This window comes from Portunus trituberculatus, chromosome 41, assembly GCF_017591435.1.
Source record: "Portunus trituberculatus isolate SZX2019 chromosome 41, ASM1759143v1, whole genome shotgun sequence".
NCBI lineage: Eukaryota > Metazoa > Arthropoda > Malacostraca > Decapoda > Portunidae > Portunus > Portunus trituberculatus.
Window position 1 is genome coordinate 41,282,123 of NC_059295.1, and position 13,887 is coordinate 41,296,009.

A 13,887-nucleotide genomic window follows, 5' to 3' on the forward strand; every position below is an offset into this window, starting at 1 on the left:
AAAAATACCTAATCTGCGACCAAACATTTTGCTATTTTCTAATGGTATGGCTTGTACCACTATTTAGCAGAGACAATATGCTCTACTTGGCAATTCTGTTGAGTTGCCCCCAGGTCCATGTGATGGCAATGTGCAAGCATATATCATGCAGATTGTACATTTGTGTTTTTGCCCAATATCTCTGAAATGGGAAGCGGTAAAGAGCAGGGAAGCGACTCAATTGTTGCTATTATAATCCTCTATAAGGAGGTCTATATTTGTAAAGATATAGCCACTCATATGGAAATAGGAGTGCGGCAAGTTCAAGAGTGGACCAAGAAATTTTGAAATGGGGGAGGTGACGCCATTCCTACCCCTAAGCCTCGCCCTGGTCAGCCAAGGAAGACATCAAATCGTACTTCTAAGGTCATTAGAAGGCAGTTGAATAAAAATCCAACACTCAGTTAGAAAACTGAGGGAAAATAATCCTACATTGCTTTCAGGATGTCTATAAGATGTATCTCTGATCATCTACTCAAAGATTTACAATATCGTAGTTATTGTGCCAAAGTTCTTCCCTTGCTAAGTGGGAAAACATGCATAATCGCATAGCTTTTTGTAAGAAATATAGGGATTGGACCCTAGAAGACTGGGACCAAGTCTTGTGGAGTGGCGAGTCAACGTTTTGTGGTGTTGTCGGGCTGCAGATCCAAGCATGTGAGGCGCCCCAGGGAATCTGACCCCAAATAGCCCACGCTATACAGCTAAAGTGGTAAAGCATGCTCCTAGTGTTATGGTGTGGGGTTGCTTTGCATTTGGTGGAGTTGGCACTTAAGTGTTTCTTGAAAAAATGAGAATATAAATCAGCACAATTATTTTGAGTTATTGTGTGATAACCTGCCTAAAAGTTTTAAAAAGTGTAATACTAGTTGGTTTATGCAAAACAGAGCTCCTGCTCACACAGCTCAGTCTGTTAGCCAGTGGTTAGAGGAATGTAGTGTAAACCACTTCAAAAAGTGGCCTAGGAATTCACCAGACTTGAATCCCATAGAGGATGTGTGGTATATCATTAAAAAAAAGCTTCAGGATCATGACGCTTCAACTGTAGGAAAGCTAAAAATAGAAATACTAGATATTTGGGATATTATTTCCAATCATGTAGAAAAACTGGCAAAAAGTATCCTAGTACATTTGGAGAACGTCATCAAGCTTAAAGGAAAATAACTTGGCAAATAAGTTATGTCATGTACCATTTAAATGTCTTTAAATGTCTACTGTATTTAAAGGTCACAGTTGTTTACGTCTTGTGCCCAAACTTTCCGCTACAACTATATGTGAAAACTGCTGTATGACCCACCGGTGGGTCACATCACAATAGTGGATAGTAACTGATGACCCACTGGTGGGTTGTATTGCAGGGAATGTGTTAATAGATTTAGGAAAAGAACAGTGGCCATCTACCATGGCTGCAATAGAATAGTCTCAAAGAAAACTTGAGATAAAGTTGCAGAGAGAAGGATAAAAACTGTAGGAAGGCAGTTTTCAAATCAAAGCTTTGTGCCAGACTCTATCAAAAGCTCTTGATATGTTTAATGTGACAGCAACAGTTTCACCGAAATCAATATATATATATATATATATATATATATATATATATATATATATATATATATATATATATATATATATATATATATATATATATATATATATATATATATATATATATATATATATATATATATATATATATATTTATATATATATATATATATATATATATATATATATATATATATATATATATATATATATATATATATATATAGAGAGAGAGAGAGAGAGAGAGAGAGAGAGAGAGAGAGAGAGAGAGAGAGAGAGAGAGAGATATATATATATATATATATATATATATATATATATATATATATATATATATATATATATATATATATATATATATATACTATCACATAAATATTTCTTATTGATATGCAATCCATATCTGAGCTCCCTGAATGTACCTAAAGATGATAATAAAATAAAGATCATCAAGGAAATACACAGTTCATATTCATACTATGCTAAAAATAAATGTAAGTATAGAAGTCATGGCAATGACAAAGAAGCCTCCATTTCTCCCTATCCAAATGCTCTCTCTTTGCATGTTGAAAATGTGCCAGATATAAACAAGGTTGTGGATGAAATGATACTGGAACATTGTTGGTTGGCCTGTGTTATTGGTGAGTCTCAACAAGTCACACTCACACTGGTTAGAAATTCTACTGCACATTTTTGCTTTGCAGCTTCCCCAGTTTTCAGCCACATCCCTGCCTTCATTCAAGTTTTAAGCACCCACTTATTCTTTAGATTAGGAAAGGAAGTTAGTAATTTGCTAATAACAAAAAATATTGATTGTTTTGTATCATAATGTAAAGGTGGTTTCTGCACTAGGACAAAATTGCTAAACTACTCTCTTTAAACTCAGAAAAATGTGTTGCTGTCATATCATATGTCAACACTTACTTTTAGATATACAGTAAGTCCTCTTTATACGGTACATATGCATTCCTGAAAGCCTTACCGTTAATTAAAATTACCGTATACTGAACCCATTATAACATATAATAATAGGGAATGTGTTCCAGCACATCGAAAGTTACCCCTACAGACATGAAAATACATGAAAATAGTCATATAAAAAAAAATGTAAAGTACTGTGCAAAAGAAACAAACAAAATATTTTTATTTACCTTTCACTCACCACGTATTCTATCAGATGATGTCCCTCCCGAGGCTAAGGTACAGTAGGGATTTCAGCCCTTACTCATCTTCTGCTGAGTGGGCAGACAAGGATGAGGTTGAGGGGGGAGGCTCAAAACCTTCAAACACATCGTTGTCTGCACTGTCGGAAGCAGATGTGGAAGGGCCAGTTGTAGCAGGATTGGCATGTTTCACTGGTTTGAAGAAAGAGGATATGGAGGAACCGCCAGCAGCAGATGTGGAAGGGCCAGCTGCAGCAGGGTCGGCAGGTATGACAGGGACAGCATGTCTGACTGGCTTTTAGAACGAGTAGATGGAGGACTGTTTGGCGTTTCTTACTTTTTCATCATAGATTTCTTGATAAATCTTGACACTTTTCTCTATGTCATGAGCCACTTTGCTACTCCTGGCAGGATTTGGGTCACATTACTTCAGGGTCTCCAGAGCTTTTTCAATACCACAGAGACATTCTCTAAGAGTTTTGATATCCAGGCCACACACAGGTTCTTCTTCCTCATCGCCCTCTTTTTCTGCCTCCTGTAATGCCTTGTCTAGCTCTATAAGTTCATCATTTAAGAGAGGTTCAGCATGGCTTTCCAAAAGATCTTGAACATCATCATCATCAACTTCATCAAAGCCATCCCTATGGCACATATTTATGATGTCATTTCTGATCTCACCAATGTCGTCTTTAGCAAAGCCTGGGTAGTCATGCACGCATTCTAGCCATACTTTCTTCCATGCCAAGTTCATGGTAGACATCTTCACTTCATTCCAAGATGACTTGATGTTGTCTAAGGCGTGCTTGATGTTATAAGACTTCCATCATTCTCTGAAAGTGGGATTGCCAGGCTCATCTGTGCCCTTTATCAGTTGTTGCATGGTTTGCCGCTGGTATTAGGCTTTAAATGTCTTGATGACTGTCTGATCCATTCATTGGAAGAGCTGTGGTGTTTGGGGAGAGGAACATCACCTCAATATTCTCTGCCCAGTGTCTGTAGAACATTTTGGAGCTATTATGGATGGGTCACTGTGTGTCATGATGATAATATCCACAAAAAACATGCTGTAAGGATTTCACTTGTGTTCAGTGGGAAACGTAAGAAGAGATTGATTGTTGTGGTGGCCGCGTGGCATGGTGGCGCTACGGTATGGTGTAAACAAAACATGAGTGGATACCGTATGTGAATTTTTCTTACCGTAAATAGAATCAATGGTAGTAATTACCAAACACCGTAACTGTGAATTTACCGAATAATGAAGTACCATATAAGGAGGACTTACTGTACTCATAAATTCCTAACAAAATTTCTTCTCTGTACTCTTTCTTCCCTTTCATGAATGAAAATAATTGAGATTCTGACATGACATTAAATACTTTTCATACTTGTCTGCTACAAACCTATATATAAAATATACACAGAGTTTATCACTGATTCATAGTTACATATAATATATCTGCTATCTTTCTAAGCCAGTTGTTCCTTATTGAAGTTTTGCAATATAAATAAAAATGTATACTAAATTTAAAAACCTAGTACTATAGTATCTTACTATTATGTGTTATGTCAAAGTACAGTGGTCGTTCAAAGCCCATCCGTGTTCCAAAGACTGCACCTCGTGTTTCTTGTTCAATATAAATTGGAGAGCACCTCAGTTTTCTGGCCAGCCTGTACTCACACTGACTTGGATATAGAATCTCATAGTGTCTGAAAATGAAAGAGAGACACACATGCTTATTATTATTGTTAAATTTATTCCCAACATTTTATTTTATCAGAAGCCAGTAAAATTCAAACTCAGATGAGAACATAGTTGTCAAAAAGAAAAGAAATACATGTTAGTAAAATACATTGGTAATCACTTGTCTGTCGGTTTTTCTTCATTAGAGGCTAGAGGGATGGATGATATGTGTATGAGTGTGTTATACTTCATTTAAGCCACCACATGTATGATTGCTATCCATGTGTATAGATAGAAAGATGTACAAATCTGAGCTTCAAGCATTATTATCAGGCAAGTGGTCAACTGTATCATGTTGGAAGAATGATGCAACAGAATAGAGATGAGCACATCATTTTTGAAGAATTAGAGAAGGTAGAAGAGGATATGGAGCCTTGAGACTGTTGCAACAGGAAGGGAGCAAAGAATGAGGAAATGAAGGAGGAACCCATGCATACACCCATCCATTCAAGGACAATGATTTCATAGTCTCTCTTGTTGTACTAAGAAAAGTTCATTGTCTAATACAGGGTGGTCCAACTACTGGCCCATGGGCCACTTGTCATGGACCAGCCAGCCGGCTGATTTTCTGTGGCCCGCGACTACTTGTATTACAAATTTATTTTGTACACAAAAAAAAAAAGACATAGTTCTGGTGTCTGTATATGAAATAGTATAGTTACTATAGTAACTAGTACCAGAATGAGTCAGTGTTTAAGTACAGGAAGCATCCCACATTCCTTAACCATGATTGATGCACAGTAGCGATGTGTACAATACACGATGTATCTCACCGCTCCTACAGCCACTTGTCCCTACAGGACACATACATAGTCTGCCTCTGAGTTCAAGTTGAGTAACATCGCATCCTTACCAGACAACTTGTGACAATGAATAAACCAAGAAAAAAAGATTTTTTATGTGAATAGAGTGTTTAATGAGAAATGGGAGGAAAAATATCTTTTCATACAAAATAATAGAAAAACATTGTGTCTTGTATGTCAACAAACAGTTGCTCTGATGAAGGAATATAATATCAGGTGGCATTATGAAACACTTCACAGCAGACAGTATGCCTAGTATGTGGGAAAATCCAGCAGCAATATTTTCATAAACCTAAATAGCAAGCATACCTATGAGGTTGCAATGATGCTTATGAAAACAGGAAATGATCTAGGAATGGAGAACTGATAAAACAGCATGCAGTGAAAATGGCACAAGTGTTTGGGGAGAAAAAGCAGTCAGGAAATTTGAAAGTGTGTCATCATCCCACCCAACAGTTGCAAGAACAGTAACTGATCTTAATGAGCATGTTTATTTAAAACTGAAAGATATAATGAAGCACTGCTAATACTTTTCACTGGCTCTAGAAGAGAGTACAGATACAAGTGATACCAGCCAGTTACTCATATTCACATGCACTGTAAACGAGGATTTCATGGTAAATGAAGAGCTGATCAAGATGATGTCCCTGAGTGGTGGCACAAGAGGCTCAGATATTTATGCTGCACTCGAGTTAGTTGTCAATGAATAAGGAGGATTTGAAAAATGCTCTTGCATTGTAACAGTGCAAGAGTTATGACTGTCAGCAATGTGGGACTGGTTGGTTTACTGAAGGAAAATGGAGTTGATTCCATCACACTATACTGCATTATCCATCAAGAAGCACTATGTGGCAAGGTATTACAGATGAGTGATGGCATGCAGATTGTGGTCAGGATGGTGAATTTCATCAGAGGTGGTAATAAGTCACAGCCAAACAGAAAATTTGTCTTTTCTTAAAGAATTGAATGCAGAATTTAGTGACATACCACTGCACTCTAATATTAGGTGGCTTAGTGCTGGAAAAGTGCTCTAGCACTTTTTTGCTCCTTGGAAAGATATCCTTTCCTTTCTTCAGAATGAACAGCTGAGCAATAAAGAATTGTACCAAACTCAACTACAAGATAGAGACTTCATTTGCTCCCTAGCATTTCTAACAGAAATTACAACCCACTTGAATGTACTTAATCTGAGCTTACAAGGCAAACAATATATTTTTCAACTGGTTGAGCATATTTAAGCTTTCTGCAAGAAGCTGTAGCTATGCAGTGCCTGTTTAAGAAAGAATCATTCTGCACACTTACCTTCATGCTATGAACCACCTTGGTCTAATACATATTAACTCCATCTTTAATACAAGAATTTTGTGGTACATGGGTACCACATGTGGAAACAACCTTGTGTTACCGTATGATATGAATGTTGTATGTGCATACCACACTAATATAATGATGCATTTCACCAAGCCCTGAGTACAGATTTTGCCATTTTCAGGGCCTATGTGGTGGCAACAATTTGCAAAAACATAAATGCTGGAGGTATTATTTTCCTCCTTCCCAGCATCACAAAATGATTCCCCATTAGCCAATCAATATCTGAGTTAATTTTTCATGTAGAAACTTAAGCCAAACATTATTCTTTTGCTTGAGAGTACGAATATTATTCCAATAGTCCACTCAAGAACATCATTTGTCTGCCTCGGTGAGACTGATATTTCACTTCTAGCTAGAAACAATAGCAGAGAATACTATCATAATTATGAAAACGATAGTGAGGATATATTGGAACACCCTCCAGATGGGTATGATTCAGATTATGATTCTGAAAGGGTTAAGAACCAGTGAAACTGACATTAGAACAAAAAATATCCTCTTGGCAAGTGATGATTCTGCTTGGGTGAGAGGCCCATGCATGCACAGGGAGGCGGTGGCATAGTGCATAAGGTGATGAGCGTGCGATCGGGCAGACATCCATGCATAGGCTCGAATCCCACCACGTACAGCCCTAGAAACTCTGCCATTTGTCGAGTGATTTAAAGTTACCTACATGTCACCATGATACCCAGGTTCTAGGTGGTTACACCAAAGATGCGCTTGGGTGGTGATATGGGCCCTAATATGGGTACCACTATAAATAAAATTGCCTGTGCCACTAATGGGTGGAAGCTGAACAGCGCTTCCTATACATACTCTACCAGTAGACCTACAAGCGCTATAAGCCATAGCGTATGTAAAAAAGAAAAAAAAAGAAAAAAAAAAAAAAAAGTGGTGCTGTATGGGAGGGGAACACTTCGCTTACATTTATGGGTGGCTGTGGTAAGGAAGAAGTTAAAAAAAAGGATGGAATAGGAAAAAAGGATATAGTCTGCAGAGTAAAAGTAAAAAAAAGAAAAAAAAAAAATTTGAGAGCCTATAATATCCTTTTAAAGGAGATAATAGAATAAATGGAGGTTGTCTGTAAAATGAGAGAATAAAATTTAGGAGCCTATTAACCTCTTCACTCCAGGCAAGAGAAAATGGCTCCCAGTGCAGTATCTGGGCTGGGTGGGGGTGGAGAGATACTTGACTCAAAGGTAGCTCTCTCTCTCTCTCTCTCTCTCTCTCTCTCTCTCTCTCTCTCTCTCTTCTTCAGAAATAATGATGATGGTAATTTTAGAGAAAAAATGATATGTAGTTTGCCTTCTCTTGGCCATTTTCTGAAGATGACAAACAAGAGAAAGCATTCATTTTTATGGTGAACTAATCTCATTGTACCATGAAAAAAATATAAATAAATAAAATGGAATTATTTCTAGCTGGGCACATCAGTACTTATCCTGGTATAAGAGAATCCTGCACCTTAGTAATAATGATGAAAGTCAAGTAAGCCATCATATCATATACAACTTACATTCTGAAAGATCTCATACAGTATCCGGGAAAAAAACACACCATCTTAGTAGAAAGCAGCCATGATGCAATATGTGCATCATCAGATATGTCACAAGTGCTCCAATGACATAAAATATGCATCATTGTGTTGAAGGAATTAAGGAAATAAATAAATAAACAAAAATAAATAAAATGAAAATATCTAAGGGATTGAAGGCCAGCACAATGCATTGTGAATTAAGAGTTGATAAAGTATTGGAGTATGAAATACAAATAAACAGGAAAAAAATAGTGCATATCAGTATCAATAACAAGTAATTCAAAAATCATAAATTAGCTACAGTTTCTCAAGATATTTCCATAAGCATTACCTGCCAACCACCTCCCTCGTTCTCTCCTTGAGGTAACGTCTGTTGTTGTGAAGGTCAATAAAGCGCCTGATGTCAAAGGCCAGCATTTCTTTGGCCAAGGACCCGTACATGATCCATTCTGCTATTGCCTGTCCCACACCTCCACAACCCTGTAGGCTGTTTCCATTCATGCCAACAGCCACAAAGTAGTTATCAATCTGAAATTGCAAGGTTTCATGATCTTCAAGACAATGTTTTTAAGAGAGGAATTGGTTTGAGTAGGTACTGAGCTGAAAAAAACATTTTACAAAGTCTTTATATATCGTAAAAAAAATGCATCTACACTGATGAGATAGTTCAGATAATTTGGCGATTTAGATTCCCAAGTGAAGTACAGTCAACTCTCGATTAACGCAAGGGTTGCGTTCCTGGAGATGTTGCATTATTCAAAATTATGTTATTCAAAACAATTTTCCCATAGAAAACAGTGGCAATAGGGGGAGGGGGAGCTCACATTCCTGGTCACTGGGAAAGTCTGTCTATTTTGGGGATTTTGTTACTCAAACTTTAAAAAAAAACTATTAATACATCACTATGTCAAGGAAACAATAAAAACACATGTTCTCATTTTTGGTAAACCTACAAAGTTTCACCATCTTGCCCTTTCTGGATGAAACTATTTTTTTCTGGTAGATTTCGGCTTGCTTTTAATTAAAATACTACTTATTTTTTGCCGCAAATCAACCAATTTTTTTTTTACAGCCCCGAAACATATTATGATTTGCATAAAAAAACAACTGATAAATTAATTAAAAACAAGCTAAAATCTACCAGAAAAAATAGTTTTGTCCAGAAAAGAACCTAACCTAACCTAACCTAACTAAACCTAACCTAACCTAACCTAACCTAAACTAACTAAACCTAACCTAATTTAACTTAACCCAACCTAACCTAACCTAACCTAACTAAACCTAATCTCTGCAGTGTTACCAAAATTAAGGGTGGCCCCATCAAGTATCAGTCAAGGTAAATAAACACATTTTAGTTGATGTTTTTTCTCTTATCTTGGCAGGGGAGTAGGATGGAAGGGTGTGGTCACAAACTTCTGACGAGTACTGTATTAATAGAAATTGGTTTATATAGTAAAACTGCAATAAAAAGTATTTATAGAAGGGCATAATAAACAATATTGATAAATAATATGAGCTTATTTCGTTTTTAGTGTCATAAATATTATATGAAAAATAGTCTTCTTATTTCCATATTCTTTTTCTAATACATGTAAAAAAAACTATACTATCTTGCATTTTTTTTCCTTCAAAAGAACATAAAACTTTTCTATAACAAATAATTGAGAGATACCACAATTGGACTTTCCCAGAAACCCTTCAATGTTTTTCATTGATTTTTAATATTTTCCCTGATATTATTTGGATAAATTGTAAAGAAAGCTGCCATTGGTGACTCTTTTGAATAACATATATAAATGAAAATAAGCAAAGAAACAAAACATAATAAATAAAAAAATATCTGCAATAAAAATTTACAGAATTTTTTGTTCTATTTTCTTATACAGTACATGTAAGAAAACTATATTACCTTGCATTTATCCTTCAGAAGAACATGCCAGATGGGTCTGTGTGCTGTCCCGTGTTAAGTCCCATGACACATAAACAGAGTGGAAATGACGAGGTAAAGTTTAAATTTTTCCGCCAGTACCTTTCCACTGGTCCGTGTGTGCTAGAAAGAACTAGGCAATGTTTTCACCACTATAAGTGAGGTCCGCTAATGCTTTCAATAGTAAAAATTAATGTCAGTGTTAGTCACTGCCACCTAATTTCATACAAAACTAACATAACTTGTCAATGAATTCATTGTTATTATGTAAGGCTGTCAAATGGTTGAGGATAAACATGTCTGGTCTCAACAAATAAGGAATTGCTTGGATACCACGTACACCCACCATAAAATGCCCTTAGCATGTAGCACACCAACCAGGGTAGGGCATTACTAGGCTATAGTGAAAACTCAATTGCACTGACCTATGTGATGTTGCCATATCTCTCATTACTTCCAAGAAAACAGAGTAATAGGTTCTCTATTCAATTTAATGCATGACTTGGCTAAAAAATGGGGGAGAGGCACAAGAGACATGAAGATCTCTGCAGGTGATTATGCCATAAATAAATCAAATAAAGTAAAGGTGCTGGTTATAAAAGTGAAAATGAGACTGGCAATTTACATGATATTTACATGATATTTACCCAATCTAACATAATGAGAGAAGAAACATCAGATGAAACAGTATTTTATTTCAGTTATTACCCCAAGTTCAGCTTATTTATTGAACATCATTGGATGAAAGGACTTTTTCCTTGGTGTGGCTGTACAACACACAGTAAGACTGGGTAGTATCAGTGTGTCCTTCTATTGTGGCGACCATATGAGTAGTGAGTCAATTTGCACATGCGTACCTGCGTGGTGACCTAACTGCTCCCCTTCCCCAGGGAAAATCCCGCCTCGGGTTGAGTGGCAACATCACCTGACCTGATATGCCACATCATCATACATGTCCATGAAATACCTTCATTTGATTTGGTATATGGCACTTATTTGTATCACCTGCCATTTAATGAAATAGTTATTATATTCTTAGAACGAGAGGAGAGGAAAAAGATCAATGAACAAGAAGCTGTAGCAAAGAAGAGAATGGAGGAAAAGAATAAGCAGAAAGGAAAGAATGAGAGGAAGAGAGGAAAAGCAAAAGGGAAGAAAAACAGTTCAGGGCACTTCCATCTACTTCCCAAAAGCAGAAAGGTGAGGAGAGAGACTCTTCAGACAGTGTGGATGAGCCAATCTTGCACAATGACTCAGATGATTTCATTAAGATATAAAAGAACTCTGTGCAAAATGTCATTGTGATACAAGAGCAAAAGTGAGAATAATGTGTGCATTGTGTGACAGCTGGTGGCATGTAGAATGTGTGAGTGGGATAGATTTGAGAGGTAAGTCTCAGGAAGACATTGAGGCAATGGATGTTGAGTTTTTTTTTGTGATATACACAACTTAGGCTGTCTTGCTACTGTTTAATGAAACTTTACATGGAGTATTTGCAACATTTTCATTTGAATTCTGTTGGAGATTTATCTGTTTATGATTTTTTACACTAAGAGTTTCTGTTTGTTTGTTAATACATGATATTTAAAAATAAAAAGCAAGTTTGCAATTTTTTTTTTTCACTTTTACCCCTTGACAGGCAAGAGGAATTACTAACTACTAAATGACAACAATTTTGATAGTTTGTGGATAAAAACAAAGAACTCAAGGCACCTACAGCAATAGCCCGACATCTCATAGTGTACTGATTCTCACTGGCGCAATTCCCTCCTCCACCATGTTCGTAAATCTGGTTTGTAGGCGCACTGAGCTGTCCTAACCTTCCTTCACTAACAGTACTCCATACGGAGAAACTGGAGCGATATAGGATAGCGCATCATGCGCCATAGTAGAAGATACAATTTCACATTACTAGAGAAACTTTCATTGTCATATTCAAGTCAGGAAGTTTCGTAGCTGATCTTGTATGCTTAGGGTAGCGCAAACTGCTCTATTTAAATTCACGTTAACTGAGAGCTGACTGTGTACAAACAAAACATCTAGTGAACAGCAAGGCTCAAAAAAAAGTATGAATGTCTTACTTCTTGTTTATATCATATCATCTGTTTTTTGCATTCCTTGCTTGCAAAACTATCAAGGGATAACAAAATTTTTAGGTTATTAACAAGAAAAAGTAGACTTTATTTGTAAGGGAGAGAAAAAAGTGTTAAAAACAAGCAGCAACAAACAGAGAGGTGTAATGTAACATTGTGACACATAAGGCTGCCACAGCATGAGCACTACTGACATTCTACCATTGCTGCACAGCAGGATGTTCACACAAAGCATTTCTATGAAACATACCTCTGGTGCCTCCCCAAGTATCCACTTGCCATCTGGTGTAAAAGTGTCAGGAGAGTTAACAAGAGGTTTATACTGGGTTCCTTTCAAAATGGGCAACCGATGCTCTGCTGCTACACGAATGGGCTCTGGAAGAGTCAAAATAATCTTCAATTAATCTCATTTATCATATTGGAGTTAATCAACAAACAATACCAAGGAAAATTAAAATGCAAAATTTCACCCCAAAACTATCAGCTGCCACACCATGTAAAGAATAATAATCTAAGATGTCTGAAATAGTACAGGATCATTTAACACTACTCCTGACTATAGGCTGAGTCTCAGCTATAAATGTCAACATAAACTTGACTTATATAAAGTATTTGATACTGTTATCCATAACATTCTAATAGATAAAAAGGAATGATATGGAATAAGAGGTACAGCTTATAAATGGATAAGAAGTTACCCGCTACATCTGTGGCTGATCTCATCTCTGCTTTATTTTTTGGTATTCCATGTAAGATTTCACTTTATGCATTACAAAACAATCCTTTCTTGGGGACAAGGTTTGTAAAAAGCTAATAGAAATGTTGTTTTGTGAACTTAAATGCATATATAAGACAGTAACACCACCTCGAGAGATGGTGTTCCCAGCAAACTCAGAGCAACCTGATAGCAACCTTGTCACTGTCCCTCCAAGCGTTCATGGATACTGCAGGAGGTTGCTCTGACGTTGTTAAAGAATCTTGGATCCAGCTCCAGGAGCGCTAGAGACAGAGGCGGGGAGCCATTCGTCCCTCACCCGGCAAATTCAAACCCAGAAAATTCGCAAAAACGGATGTGGTTGTACATTATAAGGACTTTTTGGTCTAACTTTATATAGTACGTTAAACCGGAAATTCGTTAGATGAACGTTCATTAAGCGGAGTATTACTCTACTGTAAATGCTCTTACTACCAATAAATTTTTGTATATGACACAAATTTACTTCTTAAAGGTTCAAATATTGATCAAATGGATACACTAACAAATTCTGTACTGATTAAGTTAATGGATTGGATTCATGCAAATAAACAGTAATTGAATATTTTAAAAAATTACTACATGATTTACCAAAATAAAGAAAAAGCTGATAAAAATAATTCAGTAAATGTTTATTTCAATCAGATTAACTTAATAAATGTTGATTTAACAAAAAAATTTACTAGCAGTTATTGATAATAGACTATTTTGGTCACAGCATATTAATTACATAAAAAAACTGAACTTTAAAAAGTATTGGAACCTTGTGCAAAGCCAGGAAATTCTTATACACCACAACTTTGGTAACACTGTACAATAAATGGCCTTCAATTCCCATATATTACTTACAGGGTGGAAGTTTGGGGAACAGCAAATCAATTATATTTAGTAGCTTTTAAAATCAAAAGTAATGCAAG

General features: G+C 36.3%; 1 protein-coding gene across 6 annotated transcripts in view; it reads right to left on the reverse strand.

The window, feature by feature from the left end:
• Positions 1–13,887, reverse strand: part of LOC123516445 (pyruvate dehydrogenase phosphatase regulatory subunit, mitochondrial-like) — a 64,156-nt gene that overhangs the window by 22,119 nt on the left and 28,150 nt on the right. For all 6 annotated transcript variants that reach the window (XM_045275734.1, XM_045275735.1, XM_045275733.1 and 3 more), the window contains exons 10-12: positions 12,467–12,591; positions 8,528–8,724; positions 4,297–4,451 (exon numbers count right to left, since the gene is read on the reverse strand). In XM_045275734.1, coding sequence (XP_045131669.1) covers positions 4,297–4,451; positions 8,528–8,724; positions 12,467–12,591 — 477 coding nt within the window. The remainder of the gene's footprint in view (positions 1–4,296; positions 4,452–8,527; positions 8,725–12,466; positions 12,592–13,887) is intronic.